Raw genomic sequence first — 23,117 nt, forward strand, 5'->3', positions numbered from 1 at the left:
TGTTATCAGGTCCTATAGAAGCTGCGTTTTTGGCCTTAGAGAGGGCATTTATGACTTGCTCTTTAGACATTCCTACCACCTGTCCTCTACTTTGTATATCATGGGGTACTTGCTACGGGGACATGGGGGGGGGGTGAAGTTTTCACAGAACCTGTCGGTTAATAGGTTAGCCATGTCCACAGGTTTAGTATATGAGGTATCATTACCTACCAGTTCGGCACATATCTGGGCCTTTCCTTTTATGTTATGGATGTAACTAAGGAATGCCTTTTGGTTGTCCTTAATTGAGGAAGCTAATCTGGATTCGTAGTTTGCTTTGGAGGACTTTACAAGAAATCTTATTGGCTTGTTTAAGCTAAGGAGGCAGTGTTTCCAGTTTAGGACTCGCTCCCGCGTACTCTTTAGACAGCAATTTTTTCCCTTATTGTAAAGCCTGTTAATGGCAGTTGTCCACCAGGCAGGTCTGTCCTTCTTTGAGGAGTTTGTTTTGGTTCCACCAGGTGCAGCCAAGTCAATGCAGTTATACAGGTGTTTGTGTAAAGCACTGGTGTAGAACTCTGCATAGTTGCTAGTTCCATCTGAGAGGGGAGGCGCAGTAAAGCTATTATACCATACCATAACAGGTTGCAATCTGCTTTGGAGATGTTATTTTAGTTCAGTTGCTTCTCGGGGGGGGGGGGCAGCTGTAATGGTTTACTTCGAATGACACTGATATGTGGTCAGATCTCACTATGGAAGACCTCACAGTGGGGGTGCTACAGTGGTCTCCCATATTGGTAAGCACCAGATCCAGGATGTTGGTACCCCTTGTGGGGGTGTCAACTCGCTGGTCCAGTGCATTGGAGTTAAAGTCGAGGAACTTTTGGGTAAGTGAGTTAGAGCGCAAGTAATTTACCCAGTCAATGGATGGGTAGTTAAAGTCACCCAAAACCAGGGTGTCCGGATATATCTTGATAGACTCAAGTAAATCCAAATAGGCAGAAGGGGTGTTCTGATTCATGGAGGGGGTCCTGTAGCTGGCAGTTACTTGAATAGGTGCCCTAACAGTTAAATGCACCTGAAGTATCTCCAGGGAATCATACTGTTTAACAAATCTGGAGGTGTATGCATCGTTAATGAAGATGGATACACCGCCTCCTTTAATTTTCATGCCCTCAGTTTGTGGTCTGAATGTGTGGAAGGAGGTGTAGCCTGGTATGATTGAGGTGCTCTCCACAGCCTTGAACCAAGTCTCCGTGACTGCACAAATGTCCAAGTCTTCCAAAGTGAGGACTGCATCCAGTGAGTGCAGTTTCACGTTAACACTCCTAGCATTTAGCAGCATAACCTTGAGGTTGCTTTTCTCATCAATTTCTCAGTGAGTCGTAGTATCTTCCAGTACTCCTTTATTCATAGTAACTGCCTTTCACACAAGTTATTTTGAAACATAAACACACACACGATTCATAGAAAGCGGACAAAACTTCAATTCCAGACAGTTTTCTGTATGACACTGTAGTACTGCCACCATTATGGATATGGTCAAAAGCTATCGGCTACCTATTACTCTTAATTTAGCCCAATATAAATATACAAGCTAATATTGTTTACCAGTGCATAGGTAGTTACTAGACACACAGTGCAGAAGGCCATTGAGGAGCTTAGTCCAGTTTTCCAATTCCCTCAAAACACTCTCTGGTTAGAATTGCTCAGGGTCACACAGGCAAATAAAGACTGAATGGAATCATATGATGCACCACAGGAAACAGCTCATAGTTTAATCCTCTGTGCTAACTGCTAGACTAAAGACTTCTAGCAGTAGGCTCAAGCAATCTAGCCAAGTGTAGAAATGAACCACAGCTTGCTAACCTACAGTGATAAATGGTAGCCATTTTCTCAGATTATAAATAATAATAAATACATAATAGACCACCAGCCACAACAGCTTAAAGTGAATAAATAAACTTAAACAATAAACCAAACAATACAGATCCAGATTAAATAAACAAAAGAACAATTAAGTGCACGTGAAATATCAGAAGAAGTTATTTACACAAACAGAACATTTTAAATAAGAATCTTAACCTCAGCTAACTAAATATCTTAGCAGTATCTTACTAGAGTTACTGGGCCGAACTACTCTTTAGCGAGACAATTAACAGAAGTACAAAAGGTACAGCAAACTTTTTCACAGATGTTAACCAAGATCTCCCACACTATGACACAACAGAAGAGAGCCAAAAGACTAAGAAAACTCTCAAATATTTATAAATATTAGATCATCACTTCTAGTCTGACAGCCCGTGGATAATCAGATAAGCTCATTTCCTTTCTACAGGAAATCAATGCATCAGACTATAACAGAACAAGATATTCAACTTGAACCCCCAACCCCACAATGATATAGTTCCTTAGGAATAAGGCCAATTCCAACTGTCCTCTCCCACATCCAGACAACAGAAACTACAAGTATAGAAGATCTTGCATGGAGCTCTTCACTGTTTGCATATCAAACGTCTACATCTCCTCAGAGTTCGATAGCCACCTTTGAAATAACATTTATTTGCATTACAAGACTCGCCAACATCTTGAAACACAAATTTACATTTTAAATACACTTCCTGCATTTCTATTCCCTTTCAGCTCACTTCTCACATTCACAGAGAAAAGGTCACAAGGTTATACGGTTTACTACCAAAATGAAGAACTGAGTTTCGGCGAACACCAGAATGCCAAATATGTGTTGGCAGATTACCGCATTGCCAAACGGCAATTCTACGAGTCTCCTTTACAGCGAATGCCACTGTGCATTCGCTTATATGTGGTCGATGTTACGAACAGAGATTGCAGTACAATGCGGATTGAGAAATTTACCCTTTTCCTCATTGGTGCAATCTTGGAGTTGGAATATATAATTTGTAGGGGTGGGGGGGCCGGGGTGTCTTGCCCCCCCCCCCCTGCAGAAACATGAATTTCAGCGATGTGCAGTACTGAACTGTGTACATGTGTACTGCTGGAAAGCAGGCAGGTAAGTGGTAGCAGGTATAAAAACTTAGTTTATATCAAAAATGCTGAATTCAGTATTTCCATTCGACATTGTAACCTAATTAATATTAAGTACATCGACATTATGGCTCTGAATTTCAACCACATTATGTTCTGAATTTTACGTTTTTGACAGTAAACTGGTTATACGTAGTTTGCAGATCAACTGTATTATCAGTATGAAATAAAAGAGGAAAAATATCTTTAAATCACTTCCCTTTAGACTAACATCACCCAACACCTCACTATCAATAAACATTAATTTGCTTAAAACTCTAACATTTACGCAAAATAATATCACCATATCTTAAGAAATTTCACCAAACATGTTACAGCCATGATGATTCAGCTGTTATGGATTTACAATGAGAAAACGTTTAATATCATTTGTAATGCAGGCTCCAAACTCCCACAACCCTGCTTCCCCAACCACATACATCTAAATACAATAAAAGGCAAGGTTTACACCTCCAGGATAAAGTAACAACACTTCCTTTGTTTCTGTACATTCAGCATGGTCACACTTTGATTGCTGGAACATGACATTGTGCCTTGAGCTAAACACTAGTGGTACTCCTAACCAATTAAATTATTTGGGTATAGTACCTGTAAAGGCTGGCCTCAGCAGCTCAAATTTGTCTCTTACCTGCCATATGGTAGATACTGCAGAACCACCACATTTCATAGGGAAGTACTAGGCTACCTGCCCTTGCGGGCCATTTTAAGCCTTGTCAGTTTCCCTTTTTATGTAAAAAATAACCTATCCCATTAGGTTATTGATTGGCCTTACCCATCCCATGGTTGACAATTACACACTACCTCTAAAGAGAATAAATGGGATCACTGCATAGATAATTTGAGGGAACCTATGCATGGGATAAAGCATTTAGGATCTGCATCTGTCCATTAATAATATAACGGCAGTCCTGGGGTAAATTTTGTTTCCCATCCACAGATCTAAACTGTGCTTGAAAATGGACAAGGGTGAACTTTGTTTTATGTGGACAGAGAGTCTGTTCCATAACAACGGTGTCCCCTGCGAAATATACCAGTCTCTCCAAACCGTTCTGCTGATGTTGCAGAAGAGTTGAGATCCCTAGACCACGTATTTCTGATGCCATTTGACTTCCTGAAGTGCAGTAAATCAGTAATTGGTCAGAGGATGCCTTGTATGCCAGACACAGGTCACCATTTAGCAGTCTGTAGGAAACAGAGCATAGTAACAAGGCCTTTGAGTGAGTCCACACAGGACATATTGTTTAGGCCTCATCTCTCTTTAGTAAGTATCTCTGTGGGCATTCCAGTTGCTGCATGTAGCTGGAACGATACATGCCAAAGGGGGCATTAAATTCAATGACTGGCCTAATAAGGGCAGAGTAAAGGGGAAGAATGGCATCCTTAGATCTAGACACAATCCCTTTGTGTATAAGCTGTACACTATAGAAGGACTTTCTTACAATAGACACATGTTGGTCAAAACTTGGGTCACTGTCCATGTAAAGTCCCAAATCCCGAACTACCTCAACTCATAGGGGAGTACTGTTGATGTGGCATCTCCCTGGGGTAGATTACTTTTCCCAAAGAATACACTGTATTTTTTGGTATTCCGTTTCAGACCATGATTTTGACACCAGTTATTTATCCGAGACAGACCTTCCTGCAGTATGGATAAGTCACTTGGGGATTCAATGACAACTGGAAACTTAGACAGAGCCTTTTTGTATCGACTTTTACTTCAGAAAAAGCAGATGCCAAACAGGAAAGGTCCCAGGACAGAACCTTAGGGGACTCCACTGGTGACTGGTCTCTTTGTGGAAGTAACTTTCCCTATTTTTATTATCCGTGTCACATCTGTAAGCCAGTTGGCAATCCAACGGGTGACAAAGGGGTTACCCCAGTTTACTTAGCTTTTCTACTATGCCCAAGTGGGGAATTTAGTCAAAAGCTTTGGCCTGGCCAAGTTATGAGGTGTATCATTTTGCCTTCATCCATAGCTTTGGTGACCTTTTCAGCAATATTTAACAGGTTGAGTAAGCATGACCTGCCACTGACAAATCCAAACGGAGACTGGTCTATCGTTTCCATAAGTCTTTCCATGAATTTGCACATGAGGCTAGTCTGACTTATGGGTCTGTGAAAGGCCCTTCCTTATGCAGCAGGTGACTGCAACTGTTCTCCATTCGGCTTGGTTAAGGGTGTGGCTAAATCTTGCTTAATACTATTTAAGATGCATCCAGGGATATTGTCAGCACCCATCGATACAGTATTTTTAGCTTTTGATAGCACTTTTCAGAATTTTTCTTGTGTAACAGCTGGAGGTAAGCCAATTTCAGCTGCACCTTGACGGACAGACAGTGGGGAGAGGGGGTAAAGTTAAAGCTAAAATTAGCAGCAGGAAGTTAACTATATCTTCAATTTCAGTATAGGCATCATTGTTCATAATCAGCTCAGCACACTGCTGCTTTGTGCTTTTGAGATTGCAAACATAACTAAAAAATGTTTTAGGATAGTCTTTGGCTTGGGTAGCTATTGTAGCCTCAAAAAACTTGGCTTTTGTGGATTTTATCAAGCTCCTACATTGTTTATTTCAGTGACAAAGGCTCTAATTTTCTGGGAATTACTCTTCTTACTTTTGTTCAAAATTCTTTTCCTTTTATTATAAAGCTTGTTGAGATTATGATTCCACCATATGAGTTTATTTCTGGGGTTTGCCCTGCACTTATTCCTATGGGGTACAGCTGCATCTATGCAGTTGTTTACATGGTGGTATAGTGTGGTGTATATTTCTGTGCATTCAATGGAGTTAAGTGGGTTTTGGTGGGAGGCTGAAGCTTGCTAATGTTCCATCTAGGAGTAGGTAGTCTGTCTTAAAGAAAACTTGTTTCTACCTATGATTAATGCAAGACAGAAAAGACTGCTGGTACTCAGTATAGCCAGGATTTCTGTAAATGGTTTATCCGCTCCCCCAACCAAAAGGCAGCCACACTTTTCTGATCATCATACTGTAGTACACCACTGTGCTGCTGCCTCCCCACCATTTATTTATTGGCATTTGTTTACCCGGAAAGTCCACTGGGCTCGAAGTCCATTTTCGGTGGTGGCCCAGGGCGAAAAGCTTCACACCTACCTGAAAGTCCACCCCCTTAAATTTCACTCTTACATCCAATAATGGTACTCCTATTTCTCCTGACCCAACCACTAAACTCCTAGGTATAACAATCGACAACAACCTCAACTTTGATACTCACATAAACACCACAATAAAATTAGTTAACAAAAAACTAGGATCCCTTTACAGAATCAAACCATTTCTTACCCCAGTAGCCAAGACCACTATTGCTAGAACTCACTTAATCTCCACTCTACTCTATGCTTCTCCCATATACACCAATCTCTCCAAAAACAACCTCAACAAACTTGCAACATCCTACAATAATATTGCTAGGTTTGTTACAAACTCTCCTTTCAGAACCCATCACTGCTTGAATCTAAAACAACTAGACTGGACTGAATGTCTTAACCAGCTCCAATTTCAACAACTTACTATAACCCACAAGACCCTGCATCAACCCAGCAACACCCCGATACTGTTCCAGCCTCATTACCCCTTATAATAATCTTAAGACTCTACGCTCCTCAAATAAACTGCTGATCAATACAACCAAATCTAACAACTCAGCAGGTGACTCCTTGTTCTGTAACTCTGTTGGTAAACTATGGAACCAACTACCCTCTGAACTCACCTCTCAGACTTCTCTCTCACTTTTCAAAAGGAATCTAAAACTATTTCTCAACAAACACTGGCTATGCTCCTGTACTAACCCCAACTAACTTTCTCCTTTTTACTAATTTTCACCCCACCTCCTTCACAATCTTCCCTTAATGCTTCAATTCATTATGTTATTGCACATAAATCATATGTATATATATGTATATTGTACCTTATTTTATACATTACCCTCTATAGAATTCATGCTTATGTTATTAATCACTACAAATATTCTAATTTGTAAAAAAAAAAAATCTTTTACTTATATACTTGAAAGTATAGTCTTTCATATATTGATCTGTCATATTAATTACTATTATTATTATTATTATTATTCTTTATTTCTTGGAGCTTTTCTGCCCGGGCCTCTACTGAAAATGGACATGCATCCAGCTAGACTAGCCCGGTCAACAAATGTAAAAAAAAATAAATAAAATAAAATTAACATTTCCAGACAAGACATCTGAAAAATAAGAGAAATAAGAGAATGTTACAGAGCAAATTCATAGACAATAAGTTTCATGGTTGTTACAAATACAGGAATAACAAAAAAAACAAGAAAATGTTAAAAGAGCAATTTCATGGAACAATATTTTTCATGGTTGTTACATATACAAGAAGGTGAAATATTTACAAGAAGATAATCTTTTTGTGTGTGTGTAGAAGAAAAAGAAATAGCATGTTTGAAATTTTTAGAAGGGAGAGGAGAGAAGAGGGGAGAAATAGAGTGAGGGAGGGGGAATGGACGAAGCAGTGGAGAGGCTTAAGCACTATGGGAGGAGAGAGTGAATGTAGGAATTTGTTGAGATTAAGGGTAAGTAATATGATGGCAGAATTAGAGAAGGTTAGAGTGAGTGGCTGAGTTTAAGTTTTTACAATGTTAGAATAGGCTAAAAAGTCAGTGTTTGTGTATAACTAGGTGAATTAGGTGATGGTGGAGTAAGTAGTGGAACAGTTGCATATCTTTTTGGATAGAAAATGAAGGTGTAATTCCCTTTTAAATGTGGAAGGGCATTGTTAAGAGTGGATAGAAGGAGGGAGGTTATTCCAGACTTTGGCAATTTCCCCAAGAGTATAGTAATTGTCCTACAGGTAGCTTGGGTTTATGGACTTGGAGGAGGAATTGGTGTTCGGATCATAGGGACATGGTAGGATTATAGAGACTAACTAAGGAGTTCAGAGCAGGGCAGTCTTAAGGCCTGTATATTAGTTTGTGAGTAGCTGTAAGAGAAGTAGGTAGTGGGGGAGTTCCAGCCATTGCAGTTGTTTGAGGGCTACACAGTGGTGTGCAGAGTGGCGATTATTGGTGGCGAATTTTGCAATCGTGTTATAGCAAGATTCTAATTTTGCGAGTAATGAGGACTGTAGAGGTAATAGTAATTGGGCACCATAGGTTAGTGAGGGTAGAGGATAAGATGAGGCTAAAGTTTGGTTGTGAGGGAGAGGAATTTATTATGCTGGTAGAGTAAGCAAAGTTTTTGTGGGTTTTACTTATACAGTTCTGAATGTGAAGGTCAAATCTGAGGTTTTCGTCTATTATTACCCCCCTTCCTTTTACAAGCAGCTTTGTTCTATGGTACATACCCAAAATATAAAGATGCAAGACAAATCCTTGAAGCTTTAACAAGATTGGGTACTTGCATATTATCGCAACCACATTTCCAACCTGTCAGCATTCGTCATGTTATGGGAACGTGGTTAATTTATTTATAAAGCCGTATGTTTTGGGTTTGAAAGATGTTATGATTGTATGTTACTGGCGATATATTTTTTTCATATGGGTGTTCATTGTCTCATATGTATCCTGCAGCAGTTGACTCGCTAGTGTGGAAGCAAAGGGCAAGAGGGAGAGAACAAATTCCAGGATAACATCCCGGTCTGCTGCAACAACTACACATACAGACACACAAAAAGAGAGGTACACACGGCACCATTCTCCTATCAGCATGTGTTTGGGATTTGACAGGAAGCAACAAACCTGGCAAAAAAAAACAAATTACATCTAGTGAGGACATTCATAGTACATGAACCGGCAGAGCAAGTTCACAATGCCTACCGCGGCATTATGGTGCCACCCATGAATACAAAAAAAGCCAAATATTTGTCATGTGCATCAACGAAACAGAGAGCCCTTGAAAGGTTGCTGATCCTTGAACAACCTGAAATGTTCCTTTCCGAATCTTTTGTTTTCACAGTCTGCTGAAGCACTTTCCCCAAGTTTTGTAAGAATGACTAGCTTAATACAGACGAGGAAAACGACATTCCCCCAATTTAGTTACCTGGTGGTTTTGTATCAAGAATTCTTCAACAGACTTTTAACACAGTGACACACACTTCCCCAGTAACTTGCACTACATATTTCGGCAGGACAAGGGCTTGGGAATGAGCCGCTTCTCCTGCTCCGAATGTGGTTGCGATAATACGCAAGTACCCAAGATTGTTACAGATACATTTAAGCACACAACTAAATACACACCATAAAATAAACACCATTATTTCTGCTAGCATACCTTCACCCTTTTATTTACACTTATGTGTTGAATGTGGGATACACTATGTCCCTGTGCTGGCCACAATGGTGCCCCTTAAATCTGTACACCATGATTTAGGTACTGCCATTAGTACAGCAGAGAATACACAATGTTAGCCATGGTGTACAACAGCAAAATTTAACCAGTGCAGTGGCAAAAGTGGGCAAGCTTCAAACACACAGACAAAATTAAGAGTGTAAGAGTGTAAAAGTGACACAGCAAAGTGCATTCCTGTGCTCCGAGCAATGATTTATGCCCGTTTCACTTCTAGTTGCCTACTGACTGGCCAGCTCTGTGACAGACCAAGTGAGCTCAGACTGTGGCCAAGGTTTCAATAGCAGTTCCAATCCATAAAATGTCAGGTGGAGACTTAGGCATCAAGTATTATTTTTCAGATTCCCTATTCTCTAGGCTAGGGTAGAGGTGAAGTTTTCAGCTCTACAAGTCCTCAGTATAGACTGAGGATGCATATCATGCAACAGGGGTGACTAGGTGTGACAAGACTGTTCACAGCTGTCACAAAAGCACCACAGGCGGTCAGCCTATTTTCCCTCTGCCCACTTGCACAAAAGGTTTCTACAGTTGCGGGATCCCAGACTTTTGTGGACAATCCATACAGGTCCTAGAGAATATAAGAGTGATCAAGAAGCAGCTCTGGCACACAACTGATGGCAAACAGCTGCTGCTGTAAATAAAGAAAACAGCTGTCTACTTCTTATTATGAACTTCTCCTATGAAACTTGTCTTGCTTTGCTTCTATGACTCGGTTTACTTACCAGTTAACAAATTCAGATGTCTTTTATTGTGAAAAAATGAAAGTTTAATTTTATGCTTAGGGCACAGCTCATGAGAACAGGGTTTGTGTTAGCATACATTTTCTGAATGACATGAAGTGTGAAACTCAAATTTATATATTTAGTTACTTCAACCCGTAGTGAATGACCATAAAAACACACATTTTATGAAAAAACACAACAAAATATGAAGCAAAGATGTGGACAGTTGAGAGATACGAAACTCACTCAGACGCGTTTCAAATGGTATAAAGGAATCGGTGAAAAGCATTACTTCCTTTTCCGTGGCGTCAGACCTAAACAAAGTCCAGGGCTTTATGGTTGGCCTCGCTCAAAAATAGATGGACAGTAACAACCTACACCGCTTACCCTGTATTTCCTTCCTCTCAGCTTGTTTGGCTTGGTGTTCCTTCAACAACCGGGATAACATAATTATTACACGTTAATTCGCCAACCCTTAAATATGGACAACCTAGACACTAACTCTTTCCCAAGCAGCGCGTTACTGACAGCTTTGATGCGCGTACGTTCGTGTTAGCGCGTGACTCTTATTGAGCCACTGGTTAGTTAAATAACAACGGTAACATCTTTGAAACAGATCAGTGGGGAATGTTTGTGTGGTTGCTGACTCGTGATGACTGTTCTGAATCACTAAATTCAGATTTTATTTATTACCGTTCCACATTTTAAATAACGTATTTTTTCGGGTATTCCCTTTACAGTGATCTTGAAGTTTATATGAACAGGGATGTGGGGAGGGATAAAACAGCCCCCCCCCCCCATAAAACCCTTTAATGGCATTATGGAGAGTTTTGCCATTTTCTGTGTTTATATCCATTTCCTGTGTAGATCTAGAAACAAGCATCTTAAAATTTGTTTTTGCTTGTAATTAGGGTTGCCACCTTTTCAAATGCCCAAAGTGAGACATTTTTTGGTACAAACGTCAGATTTTGAAGGGCAGAACATGCCCACGGCCAGTACAAAGGACAGAACTTCACTTTTTTGGCTAAATAAAAGCTTATTCGTGTACGATTTTAGTTGCTTATTCTGTTTCTTATAACATTTAGGCGTTTCACATACAGAATAACTGTTTTATGCAACTATTACATAAAATACAGGAAATATGTTTATCCTAAAATCTCAGGACATTTGCCATTTTTCTATTTCTTTGCAGGACACAGCTGCCAAAGCAGGACTGTCCTTCGCAAAAGTGGGACAGGTGATAACCCTACTTGTAATGCTAACCAGTTTACCCTCTTATGACGTAGTTTCGCAATAACTTGTTCCCTAAACTAGAACAATGGTAAATTAATATTGTTATAGTGCTGTTACTTAAGTAGTACTTTACCTGTTATAATGCTGCTCCTTTAAAATTAATTTTAAAAAACAATGTCCTGTTTGATGTTTATTTCTCTGACTCAACATGGTAATATCTGATAAAAATCAATGTTTCATTCAACATTTATTTCTCTGAACTGACATGCGATTCTCTGAAAATTAATTTTAAAACTTGAACATTCAACATGCAAATACATGACGTTGCAAATTCAATAAAGCTTACACGGTCATTTTTTCTGTGTTTGCATCACTACATGATGCAAACACAGGCAAAGCAGGTTTTAGATTCAGTAAACTCGGTGTAGGGGAACGCAAGCAAGTGCATTCACGCGCACCAGTGGAAAGTTTCGTGGCATACAAATTTCGGCATGATTAGCTGAATTTTATGCTAATGAAGCAAACCAATATGGTGGAGCGATCCAACAACCCTACACACAACCGTGTAGGCTCCGTGTCCGTGTTGGAAGTGTATGCAAAAATTTTCCACAAACAGGAGCCTACACGGAAGCAAGGGCATACAGAAGCTCTGAAATATGGACAGAATGCCCATAAAAAGGAAAAAAATAGGCATTTACTGGCCGAGGATATCCAAAAGGATCTGGAATATGTGTAAAATTACTATAAATGTTGATATTTATACTTTAGCACATGTGCACAATGTGCCACTATGCGCAAAACGTTTTAAAAACAATAAAACAAATGTAATTAAAAAGTTTGGTTTGCTATATTGTCACAACAATCACAGTAACACCCAGCATTGTAGCTTTAAATTGTTGCACCTGTGCTGTTGCCCAGCTCACACAGCTACCATCCATGTAGTTCCCGGGCTGTTAGCATGGTTATTATGTAAAAGATGTAAAAAAAAAAAAAATGAGTGGGTTTGTTGAATCACAAAAAGCAGGGACCATGTAGGGCTGTACACTCCATGTAAGCTCCTACACAGTGTGTGTTTTGCATGGATGAGAATATCTATGCATCTCGCAAATCCAGTAAGCAGGATTGTGCTTCAATAATCCCCTCTAGTCTTGTGACGATGACTGTTAGGTGTTGGACTACAGCGCAGATAGCCTTGAGTTCAAAAACAGGGTACATCAACTTTTAATCATACTGTGCTGGCATTGTAGTTCATGTAAATGAAGTGCAATTATCCGTAATTACCATATTCTGTACGTATCATGACAATAGGGATGATATTACTAAATGTTTTGAATGATTTGGTGTCATTATGCATAGCTGTGCTCTGCTGCATGTCGCTGCACAGAGCACAATGTACACTGCAACAGGAGTTCTAAATCCTGTCAATTATATCCTAAGTAGGTGAGTGTCATTTAAAGCAGCCAATACCATATGGTGGTTGTGACAACCCTCCACTGGACCAGTAATCAAGGAGCCTCAATCTTCACTACTGGAAACAGTGGGGGATGTTCACTGGGAGGATAACAGGTACACACACAGTATTTCCAGATGCAGCTCTCTGCATCAAGTGCAATTTCCCTTAAAAGCACACAGAGACCAAAGTCAGTTTGGGGCTAGTTTCTCGCTCTTTCTCCAGATCTCTATAAGAGTCCCCACTGGCACAGCTATAGAGTTGAGTCCTTAGCCAGGGTTCCAAGCCAAGTCCTCCGAACTCTCTCTCTGTCCAACCAGTGCTTTGTGTCCCTGCCCGAGTAGCTGACATGTGCACACGATCACACACACACACCTGGGAAAGGCTGATACAGGTTTACTAGTTATGCCCCCTTCTGACCAGGCTATAAGGTAGTTATCAGTGCCACCAGAACCCCTTATCAGCTACTTTAAGGCCCTTAACAAAAGGTGTCCAATTTTACTGTGTAATATTAATACTAATACAAATGGTAGTTTAACCAAGAGCAAGGCTATTAGAAGTGGCCCACACAGTGTCACCAAATAAATATACAAATACTCTCAAAACTTAAATATCTCTACACAGATCAGCCACACTGAAAGGCTTAAATATATTTAACAAAAAATAATAAAAGAACAAGACGATACTAAATATATATTCACAGTGACATCAGAGTTCAAAACCACAGGAAATATTTAAAACAACATTGCAGGACAGTCACAAATAAATAAATAAAAATATCTAAACTAAGCTTCACCATATTCCTGACTGAATCTAAGAGAATTACTATAACCTAAGAACTTACTAATAGAGTAAGGCAGATGTGGTGACTGGCTTTTCTAGTTGTTGTCAGGTCCAAGATAGAATGCAGAATGCTCTGTCCCACTAAGAGACTTCTCAAAATAATATCTCAAATATTACTGCTGGGATAGCTTGCAGAATGGCATCGCTTCTTGTCATCTGAATTCTGGTCCCCAGGCCAAAACCCGCATTGCTGAAGCTGGCAGCACTTAGCATCTACCTGTAAAAATATATGGACAAGGGCTTCCCCTCAGATCTCTGGCAGATGCTGGAAGTCATAAAACAATTGCATTGCTTCATGCTTTCAAGACTAGTAATTAGTTCACCCTAAAGACAATACAGAAAGTTTCCTAGTGCAGACAATGTGTCTCTTGCTGCATTGAAAACTGAAAGATACCATCTTTTATGGCCTAGCCATAAAGTCATTTCATTTCAGTTATTTTTCTGAAGCTAACCTCCTGTATTCCAGTTTCCACTATTAAAATATATACATTTAAACAGTTACAATAGTGCATATGCATTTCTGTTCTCTTCCAGTAAAGCACACTGTGGATCCATTTTAAACACAAGAATTTTACAAATACCTTTTCAACACCCACACACGTCTGTAAAAGCAGTTTGATATACACATGACATACAGTTCTAATTCATGTGTAACACAAGCATCTTATATAAATAGGTTAATAGGTGCATACTAAGCTAATGGCCCTGGATCCTTTACAAGCCTAGCCCATAGAAGTGCCCCGGCATTGTGCTGCCCAATGTTAGTTCCCACTGCTTTTACCAAGTAGAGCCACTGGAGTGTATTCACCAATGACATATAATTATTTACAAAATTCCAGCTAGCTGAGCTGGCAGTATCTCCTTTCATCACAGTGGTCCTAATCAACAAATGTATAAAGTATGCATACAGCCTACAGTCTGATTTTCCCTGTATTATTCAACATCGGAGTAGAGACTTGGAACTTTTAACTGAGATAATGTTAAGGGCTTCTGCAGCTATTCTACATCTGTGTGCGCTCGAGGCTGAAGTCAATGCTGTTGGTGCTAGTGATAATAGGCCTAGCCTGAGAAGGAAGAGAGTTGTTCAGGCCTAGGGTGACCTACCAGGTGCTATATGATCTGGAAATTGTAGAGCATTACAGGGTGGACAGGGGCACATTACAAGAACTCTGTGAGCTCTGCCGGCTTCAACTCACAGCCAGAGCCAACCGAGGGGAACCCAGTGCAATGGAAACTAAGGTATGTGTAGTCTTTAGAATAGTAGCTACAGGTACTTTTCAAAGAATAACTGGAGACATGACGGGGGTGTCACTGGCATCAGCATCCAGGATAATCCACCAGTTCCTGGATGCTATGCTTATACATGCCAGTGAACACATATGTTTTCCCCTCACTACTGAGGACAGGACCAGCAATATGCAACACTTCTATTGTGTAGCGCACTACCCTGAAATACTGGGTGCCATAGATTGCACTCATGTACACATCAAGGCACAATCTGGTGAGCAGGGTAGAATTAACCACAAGGGATACCACGCCATCAACTGCCAAGTCATGTGCAATGTCTAGGGGATTATCTTGAATGTGTGTGCTGGCAAATAGGCAGTTATCATGACTCCCATATCTGGCAGACATCACAGCTGTACCAGATGTTTGCTAGTGGGGACATCCCACAGAGCCATTTACTGGGGGATGTTGGCTACACCCTGAAACCATGAATGATGACACCCATCAGAAATGCATACACACCCATGGAAGAACTCCAAATGAGGCACACACACAAACTAGGAACATCATAGAGTATGTGTTTGGGCTTCTGAATGATGGTTCCGGTGCCTAGATATATCCGGTAAAGCCTTGCAGTATACTTCAAGCACATGTACAAAAATATTCAGTTTGTGCTATGCTGCACAGTGTGCTCCTGTGGAGTCAGCTGCAGCAGGATCAGCAAGGGGGATAGGCATACATCCCGCCACCAATGCCTAGGTCACCAGAGCCGTAGTCACAGGAGGAACTTCCAGCTGCTGTCCCTGTAGGTAGATGTAGGTGTGCTCCATATGCCCTTGCTTTGGTTAAGAGACAATGCATAGCACATTCACTTGACCACCTAGGGTCTAACATCTTTCTCCTACTCACATACATATATTAAAAGTGATATCAGGCAACTCACACAACCTTTATCTATCCATGTATTGGCTGTGTACTGCTTGCATTAGACAAGAGTCACCCTGAACTAATGCTGTGTCAGCCGACACATATGCAAGGTAAGGCCTGAACCTAGACTGTAGTGTTGAACACTTTAATTACATATTCTCATAGATGTCTTACCTTGTTACAGTATGCAAATATATATTGGTGCTTTTGTAGATAACTTAAGTTAACATGCAAGTGCACACACTTACATTACTAAAATGTTACCATATGAAATTGCTATGCATCAGGCATGAAACAGAGTCCAAACACAGCTGAATACTGTTACATCATGCAAGAAAGAAGTTAGGAATTGACTCCACTCTATTGCTGTGTCTGGCTTCAGGCGGCTTTGTATCCTGACAGTAAATGTGTTTCCTCCCCACCCACAACTACAGTATTGTATGACAGAGATGTATAGTTATTCTCATATGTTTGACAAGAGTTGTATCTACTATCTGGTCTGTGTCCAAATGTACATCAAAGAAGTACTTGCAGAATATAGTGTGCATGGCTTGATAGCAGTGTACAGTTTTTATGAAGGTGGTTGCGTGAGGAATGACCCCAGTTTAGAAAGCAGCTTCTGTGGCCAAAAGGACTGAGGCAGTCATCCTGCTTGATGAAGCTTTAATGATGTTTTGGCTTCTAATCCTTATGTAAGTTGAAGTTTAGGAGGTATTTCTGCAATAGCTTGTGTTTTGTACACACTGTGACCGAGTCCCATAATGTTTTAATCTTAATATTTTTAGTACAGATTTGCACAATGCATCACATGCTGAAAACAGTTTTAATAATGCTGAAATATTTTGCGCAAAGTGCAAAGCTGCAGAACAAGGAAAAATACAGACATTACCCATTGCAATTGTGAAATCATGGCCTGGAGTACTGAGAGGAGTGGGCTGCACTAAGACATATACATTACATAATAGGAAGAGTGGATGTTAGCAATGCGCCTCACGTCTGTGCACTGCTCATCACCATGCAAACAGGTGCAAGAGTGAATAGTGAAACACGCATGCTTGTACACTTAGTGCAATACTCATTGCATTTTTGCTATGCCTAGCTATCATAGCCCTAAAAAGTCAAGATTTATGAAGAATGTCTATATTTTGAAATAGCCTTTGTAGTTTGTTTCCCCATAACATTTTGGTTTATACAACTTTATTGCTAAATATTGAGAAGTAAGAAAATAATGACATGCATTTAATTTATGGATGTCATACCCTTCAGAAAATGCATGCTAATACAAACCCTGTCATTCCATCAACATTGCAGTTTTTTTAGGGTAATTTGTCAACATTCACCATATTAATTATGGCTATGTGCAGATATCATGCTCTATGAGGTTGAGAGGTATGCTAACTATTACATCACATACATAGATCTGTGTTCTTACTGTTCTATAGTTCCAAGATGTGGAAACATTGTAAACTGAGGGCATAGTGTAACTATCTGTACAGACAGTTAATAAACATCCATATGTGTTTACTCACAACCAACCTCAACAACAATCAGTACAACCATGGGATCTCCTCAATTCTAGAACACATACATCTAACATAAAACAAAGATGTAATATATAATGTTGTGTGCTCCCTCGTGGACATGGCTATAAAGTTGTGCTCACAGGCTTGCATTGCCAAAGGAAAACATCCAAATATGCTCAGTAAGGCACTCATGCTGTTACACAGATATGACTTCTAAACAGTATACTACTGTTAGTATAGTAGCCTCAGATGACAGTAATGAGCGATGTGCCAATGCAGGCCTCCCAAGCTGGTGTTCCCTACATCCCTTGACTATGTCATCTACTATACGTTCACAGTAAGTTGTGTGAAAATCAGACTTGTAGTGGCACATGCATTAAGTACTGTGTTCTGTAGCCTGTAAACCTAGATAGGTAGAGGTTTCAATCTCATTGCAGTGAGCTTTGTGTGTGTGTGTGTGTGTGTGTGTGTGTGTGTGTGTGTGTGTGTGTGTGTGTGTGTGTGTTTGTCTGTCTGTCTCCATTAAGGAGACCATGTGTTTGTACTCAACACTATCTTGGAAACTGGCATTGTGTTTGCTTTCCTTTTGTGCTTGTATCAAACATCTATGTCTTGCAGTTGTCCAGCCTTCTGTCCCCCACAGGGTTTACTGATGTCATCTACTATAAAATCACCTGCAGTCATGTTAAAGTTAGACTTGTGCTGTGGCAGATGATTTAAGTACTGTGTTCTATAGTCTGTAAATGTAGATAAGTTGGGGTTTTAATCTTACTACAACCAGCTTGCTGTGTGTATCTGCCTCCATTAAGAAGACTGTGTGTATTTAACACTGCCTTGGAAACAGGCCTGAATTTCCAGTGCTTTTGTGCTTGCAGCAAATATCCATGTCTCGTAGTCCTCCAACCTCATGTCCCCCACAGGACCTGCTGATGTCATCTACTATAAGATCACCTGCAATCCTATTAAAGTCAGACTTGTGCTGTGACATGCTTTAAGTACTGTGTTCCCTAGTCTGTAAAGCTAAACAGGTAGGGGTTCTAATCTCACTGTAGTCAACTTGGTGTGTGTGTGTGTGTGTGTGTGTGTGTGTGTGTGTGTGTGTGTGTGTGTGTGTGTGTGTGTGTGTGTGTGTGAGCTGCTGGTGTACATTATATACATAATTTTACTGCAGCCTATGGTACACTGTCCTCATGTCTTCAACAGACACAGCTGATTTCATCAGCTGAATCAGATTATTGGATACGTATTGCTCACAACAGGCCATGGGCACACAATGGTCTAGCAGACAGGTAGATGTCACATCATGCAATATAATACAGACAAAAGTGACACTCCTTTCATGCTATGCACTAACATCATGACATCTCTTTGCAATGGTGATGGTTAGGTTGACACAGGAGATCACACGGGGTCTCCATGGACTATGACGTCTGCATATGATATTGTGATCAGGGAACACGTGTAGGAGACCCTGGAGAGGCAAAGTTATGCTATGCAGAGTTGAGTAATGAGTGGCATAAGGACGAAGACAGAATATATGTCTGTGAATAAGAGGTAGTATAGATGAATGGTGAGACTGCAGGAAGTGCAGTTGGTGAAGGTATATGATATTAAATACTTGGTAGCTAAAGTACACAGTAATGCTGAGTGTGGAAATGAAGTGAAGAAGACAGTGCATGCATGGTGGAGTGGGTGTAGAAGAGTGTCAAGATTGATTTATGACAGATGGGTACCAATAACAATGAAAGGGAAGGCCTACAAGAGTGTAGTGACAACAGCTATGTGATATGGCTTGGTGACGGTTGCACTGACAAAAATACAGGAGTCATAACAGGAGCTGGAAGAGTTCCAAATATTAGGATCTGCATTGGTTGTACTGAGGATGGACAGGAGTAGTAATCAGTATATGACAGTGTCAGCATAAGGTTGTATCGTATGGACACAAGTCCATAGAGGTGAGATTGTGTTGCTTTTGGAATGTGCTTAGGAGGGATGCTGGGTACATTTGGGGATGGATGCAGAGGATGGAGCTGGTAGATAGGAGGAAAACAATAAGGTCTAATATTAGGTTCATGGATGTGGTGTCCGAGGATAGGCAGGTGGTCATTGTGACAGAACAGGATGCAGAGGAAAGGAGGAAATGGAAGCAGATTATGTGCTGTGGCAAACCATCATGGCAGTAGCCATAATAATAAGAACATTCGGATGACATCTGTTTTTATAGGACTCACACTTGTACACTTCTGGTAAGTGTGTACAGTAGGAGTCTCTATTCGAAGATTACTGCTTCTGGACCTAGTGTGAGAGTTAACAGTGTTTCCTTGGATTACCTGCTCTGTTGTGGTGTATGTGCAGCTGCCTTAACACTTTGCCCTCATACAGACAGAAATTAAAATATTATTTTACAATAGACTCGGCTGATGCTATGTTGCAGACCAGATCCTCAACAGCTTTATTTAGCTGTCATACCTTCTGTTACATAACAAGCAGCAAATAAAACACCTACTGATCAATAACAGAACTATTGATCCACCTTAAGAATGACTTCAGAATGTACACACCATAGGTTACTCCCAGAAAATATCACTCAGATCACACATACCATAGGATCATAGGAGGTTGCTAGGCTAATGGTCCTGGGCCCTTACAAGCTTAGCCAAGAGTTTATCCCCAAAAAGAAACCTCAGTCATCACCTGTCACCCCTGTCAATGAGGGACACAGGTGGAACCCCTGGGACAACTTTGTGGTTACTGATCCACTCATCAAGGTTGCACTTGAAGAGGGTCAGTGAGGTGCTCTGTTTGATGTGTATGGGGACTCTATTCCAGAGATGGGGCAGCCTCTGGGAGACAAACCTGTCTCTCCAGCAGGTTCTATTGATGTTGCATATTAAGATTCAGGCTTTTTGAATGGGTAGTGTGTGAGGAGTTAGACTTATGGATATGGAACATCTCTAGTAGGGCAGGGTCCGAATTTGCCTTGTAGGTGAGACATAGATCACCTCTGAGCAATCTGTACAATACCGAGTAGCATGATAGTGATTTGAGCCTATCTGCATAGGACAGGTGTTGGAGGCCATGGATTCTCTTTGTGAGGTATTTCAGTGGCCTTTCCAGTTGGTGCATATGTTTGGAGAGGTGCATCCCAAATGGGGAATTATACTCAATTATTGCTCTAATTTGGGAGGAGTATAGTGAGGTAATAACCCCCCATTTTTTCTGGATGCAATCCCTTTACTTATGAGATGAACTGAGTAAAAGACTTTTCAGACCACTGCCGCTACATGATGGTCGAATGTGAGGTTGTTATCAACCTGAGTGCCCAGGTCTTTTACCACAGGTTGTGTGCTTATGAGGTTGCCATTGATGTGGTAATCAGTAGGGGTTGTGTTTTTGCCGAATGGTATAATACATTTTTTGCATTTAGTTTGAGGCCATGACTTTGGCACCAGCCATGAGTTACTGGTAGACCCTCTTGCAGCATGTTAACATAATTTGGGGAGTCAATGACAGTACCCAACTTACAGTTGTCCACAAACTTGGTCACCCACAGGCCTTTTGTCTTTGCCTGGACCTCTGAGAAATAGATGCCAAACAGTAGGGGTCCCAGGACGTATCCCTGGGGAACTCCACTAGTGACAGATTTGCTATCGGAGGTGGAGGTGCCTATTTTGGCTTTGAGGATCTTGTCAATGAGCCAGTTTGCCACTAACCTGATGAGATAGGGATTTACTCCAAGTTCTGTTAGCTTTTCTACGATGCCCAAGTGGGGGATTGTGTCAAAGGCCTTGGCCAAGTCAAGGTTAGCTGTATGCACTGACTTTCCCTCATCCAGGGCCTTGGTGACAGTCTTAAAGAAGTCAACCAGGTTCAACAGGCAAGATCTGCCCTTGATGAATCTGAACTGGGTGGGGTCAAGTGCTTGGAGAGTGCCTGTGTCCTTGTTTATGAGATCCATAATAATATGCTCCATGGCTTTACAAAGATCAGACTTGTCAAGCTAATGGGGTGATAGTTTCCAGGGTCAGTAGTGGCACCACCTTTGTGCAAGAGGATGACAATGGCAGTTCTCCACTCTGCTAGAATGAAACCTGTACTTAGGCTGTGGTTGAATAGGGTGCTCAATGGCAAAGCCAGTTCTTGCTGGAGATGGTGCAGAATACATCCTGGGATACTAACAGAGAGTCTGTAATATATCAGACCTGTTCATCAACAATATGAGTGAACAATGTAATGGCACATGTGTAGTGCCTGCACTGTTAATACAACCATAACACAGTATGTGTATAGTTTGGAATACCTAATGAACCCCCTAAGTGAGACACCAGGTTCAAAAAGATCATCCAAGTTACCTACATCTTCCTAAGGGATGGGATACCCAACATCCAAGCTCAGGTTTACACAAAGGACATTGACAGCTGGATTAAGTTACACACTGATGCCTTGTCTACAAATCTGCACAAATGTATACACATAGCCATGCCTGATATGCTCTAAGACAGATCTGCTGGGAATTACAATCCATAATGGTGAATGTTTGATAGTACTACATTCTACAGTAAGTGACAGAAGCTATTGTTTACAAATACAACATGTACAAAATGTTCCAGGAAGCCCACACACCTTGATGCACCCTAAACGAGACACCTTGAAGAAGCCTCATGTAGCAACTATGCTAATAAGCAATGATACATATCCAGGAATAACCATAGGCCTGCCATCATTTACATCTGCAAAATAAAATATATTGCTCAGATGTATATTGAAGTAATTCTGGATGGCATTGCACACACACTGACCCACTGTGAATTCCACACCTGCTAGCAGACACAGGTGGCTGTAAAGTGACCCCATCACAACACCAAGCTTACTAAACGGTTGCATTATCACCTACAAACCATGTTATCTACAAAAAGCAAGTTATCACTGCTCACTGCAATATGTGGAGCACAGAGTCCATGGGACCAGATGACATTCTGGCCTGTGTTCTTCATGTGCTGCAACAGTAAGCTACTGCACTAGGCGCCATACTCGGGTCTATATTAGAACACTGAACAGTTAAAATGTCAAGTGTTCTAATATCGTCCCATTTTCAGTGAATGCTGAAGAAGCAGAAAACCAAATTCTTTACTAGGGAAAGAATTTGGTTGTCCGTTTCTGTTGCTTCGGCATTTTCAGTGCTCTGTTGGAAAGTTACAGGTCAGGTTTAGATAAGTGTGTGATTCTGTGCGGGTTAGGTATGTGTGAGCGATTGTGTGGACATAAGGGTTAGGGCAGGTTAGGTGAGTTAGGGTTAGAGCGTGGGTTAGGTATGTGTGCGATTGTGTAGACATGAGGGTTAGGGTGGTTTAGGTGAGTTAGGGTTAGGGCGCGGGTGAGGTGAGTGTGCAATAGTGATGGACCTTAGGGTTAGGGTTTGGGTTAAGGTAAGTGGATAGTGGTGTGTGTACAGTTTAGTGTAGGGTTAGGTGTAAGATTTTAGGTGTGTGTGTGGATTGCTGTGTGTTTGGTGTGCTTGTGTTGTGTGTATGTGTTTTGGAACAGCACATTTTTTCCCTAGGAAAAAAATTTGCTGTTCTGAAGGTTCGATGTTTGGTATTTTTGATTGGTAGGGTTCGATATTAGAACACTCGACATTTTGAATGTTCGGTGTTCTAATATAGACCCCCATGCTCATCAATGGTCTGAGTACTGCTGTTGTCCACAATGAATGGAATACAGTGACTATTTCCCACCAAAACAATGTAGATAGCCAACATACAAATGGGATTATAACCCCATAACTGTAATCAATGTTTGCTTTAAGGCAATAGA

The 23,117-nt window shown here is 40.8% G+C and overlaps 1 protein-coding gene across 1 annotated transcript in view; it reads right to left on the reverse strand.

Annotated features, from left to right (window-relative positions):
- Positions 1-10,658, reverse strand: part of BLOC1S1 (biogenesis of lysosomal organelles complex 1 subunit 1) — a 458,694-nt gene extending 448,036 nt beyond the window's left edge. The window contains exon 1 of the mRNA XM_044083726.1: positions 10,488-10,658. Within this exon, the coding sequence (XP_043939661.1) occupies positions 10,488-10,548 (61 nt within the window). The 5' untranslated portion in view covers positions 10,549-10,658. The remainder of the gene's footprint in view (positions 1-10,487) is intronic.
- Positions 10,659-23,117: the final 12,459 nt, after the last annotated feature.

The sequence above is a fragment of the Protopterus annectens genome, chromosome 9.part0 (genome assembly GCF_019279795.1).
Source record: "Protopterus annectens isolate FY-2018-M chromosome 9.part0, PAN1.0, whole genome shotgun sequence".
Classification (NCBI taxonomy): Eukaryota; Metazoa; Chordata; order Ceratodontiformes; family Protopteridae; genus Protopterus; species Protopterus annectens.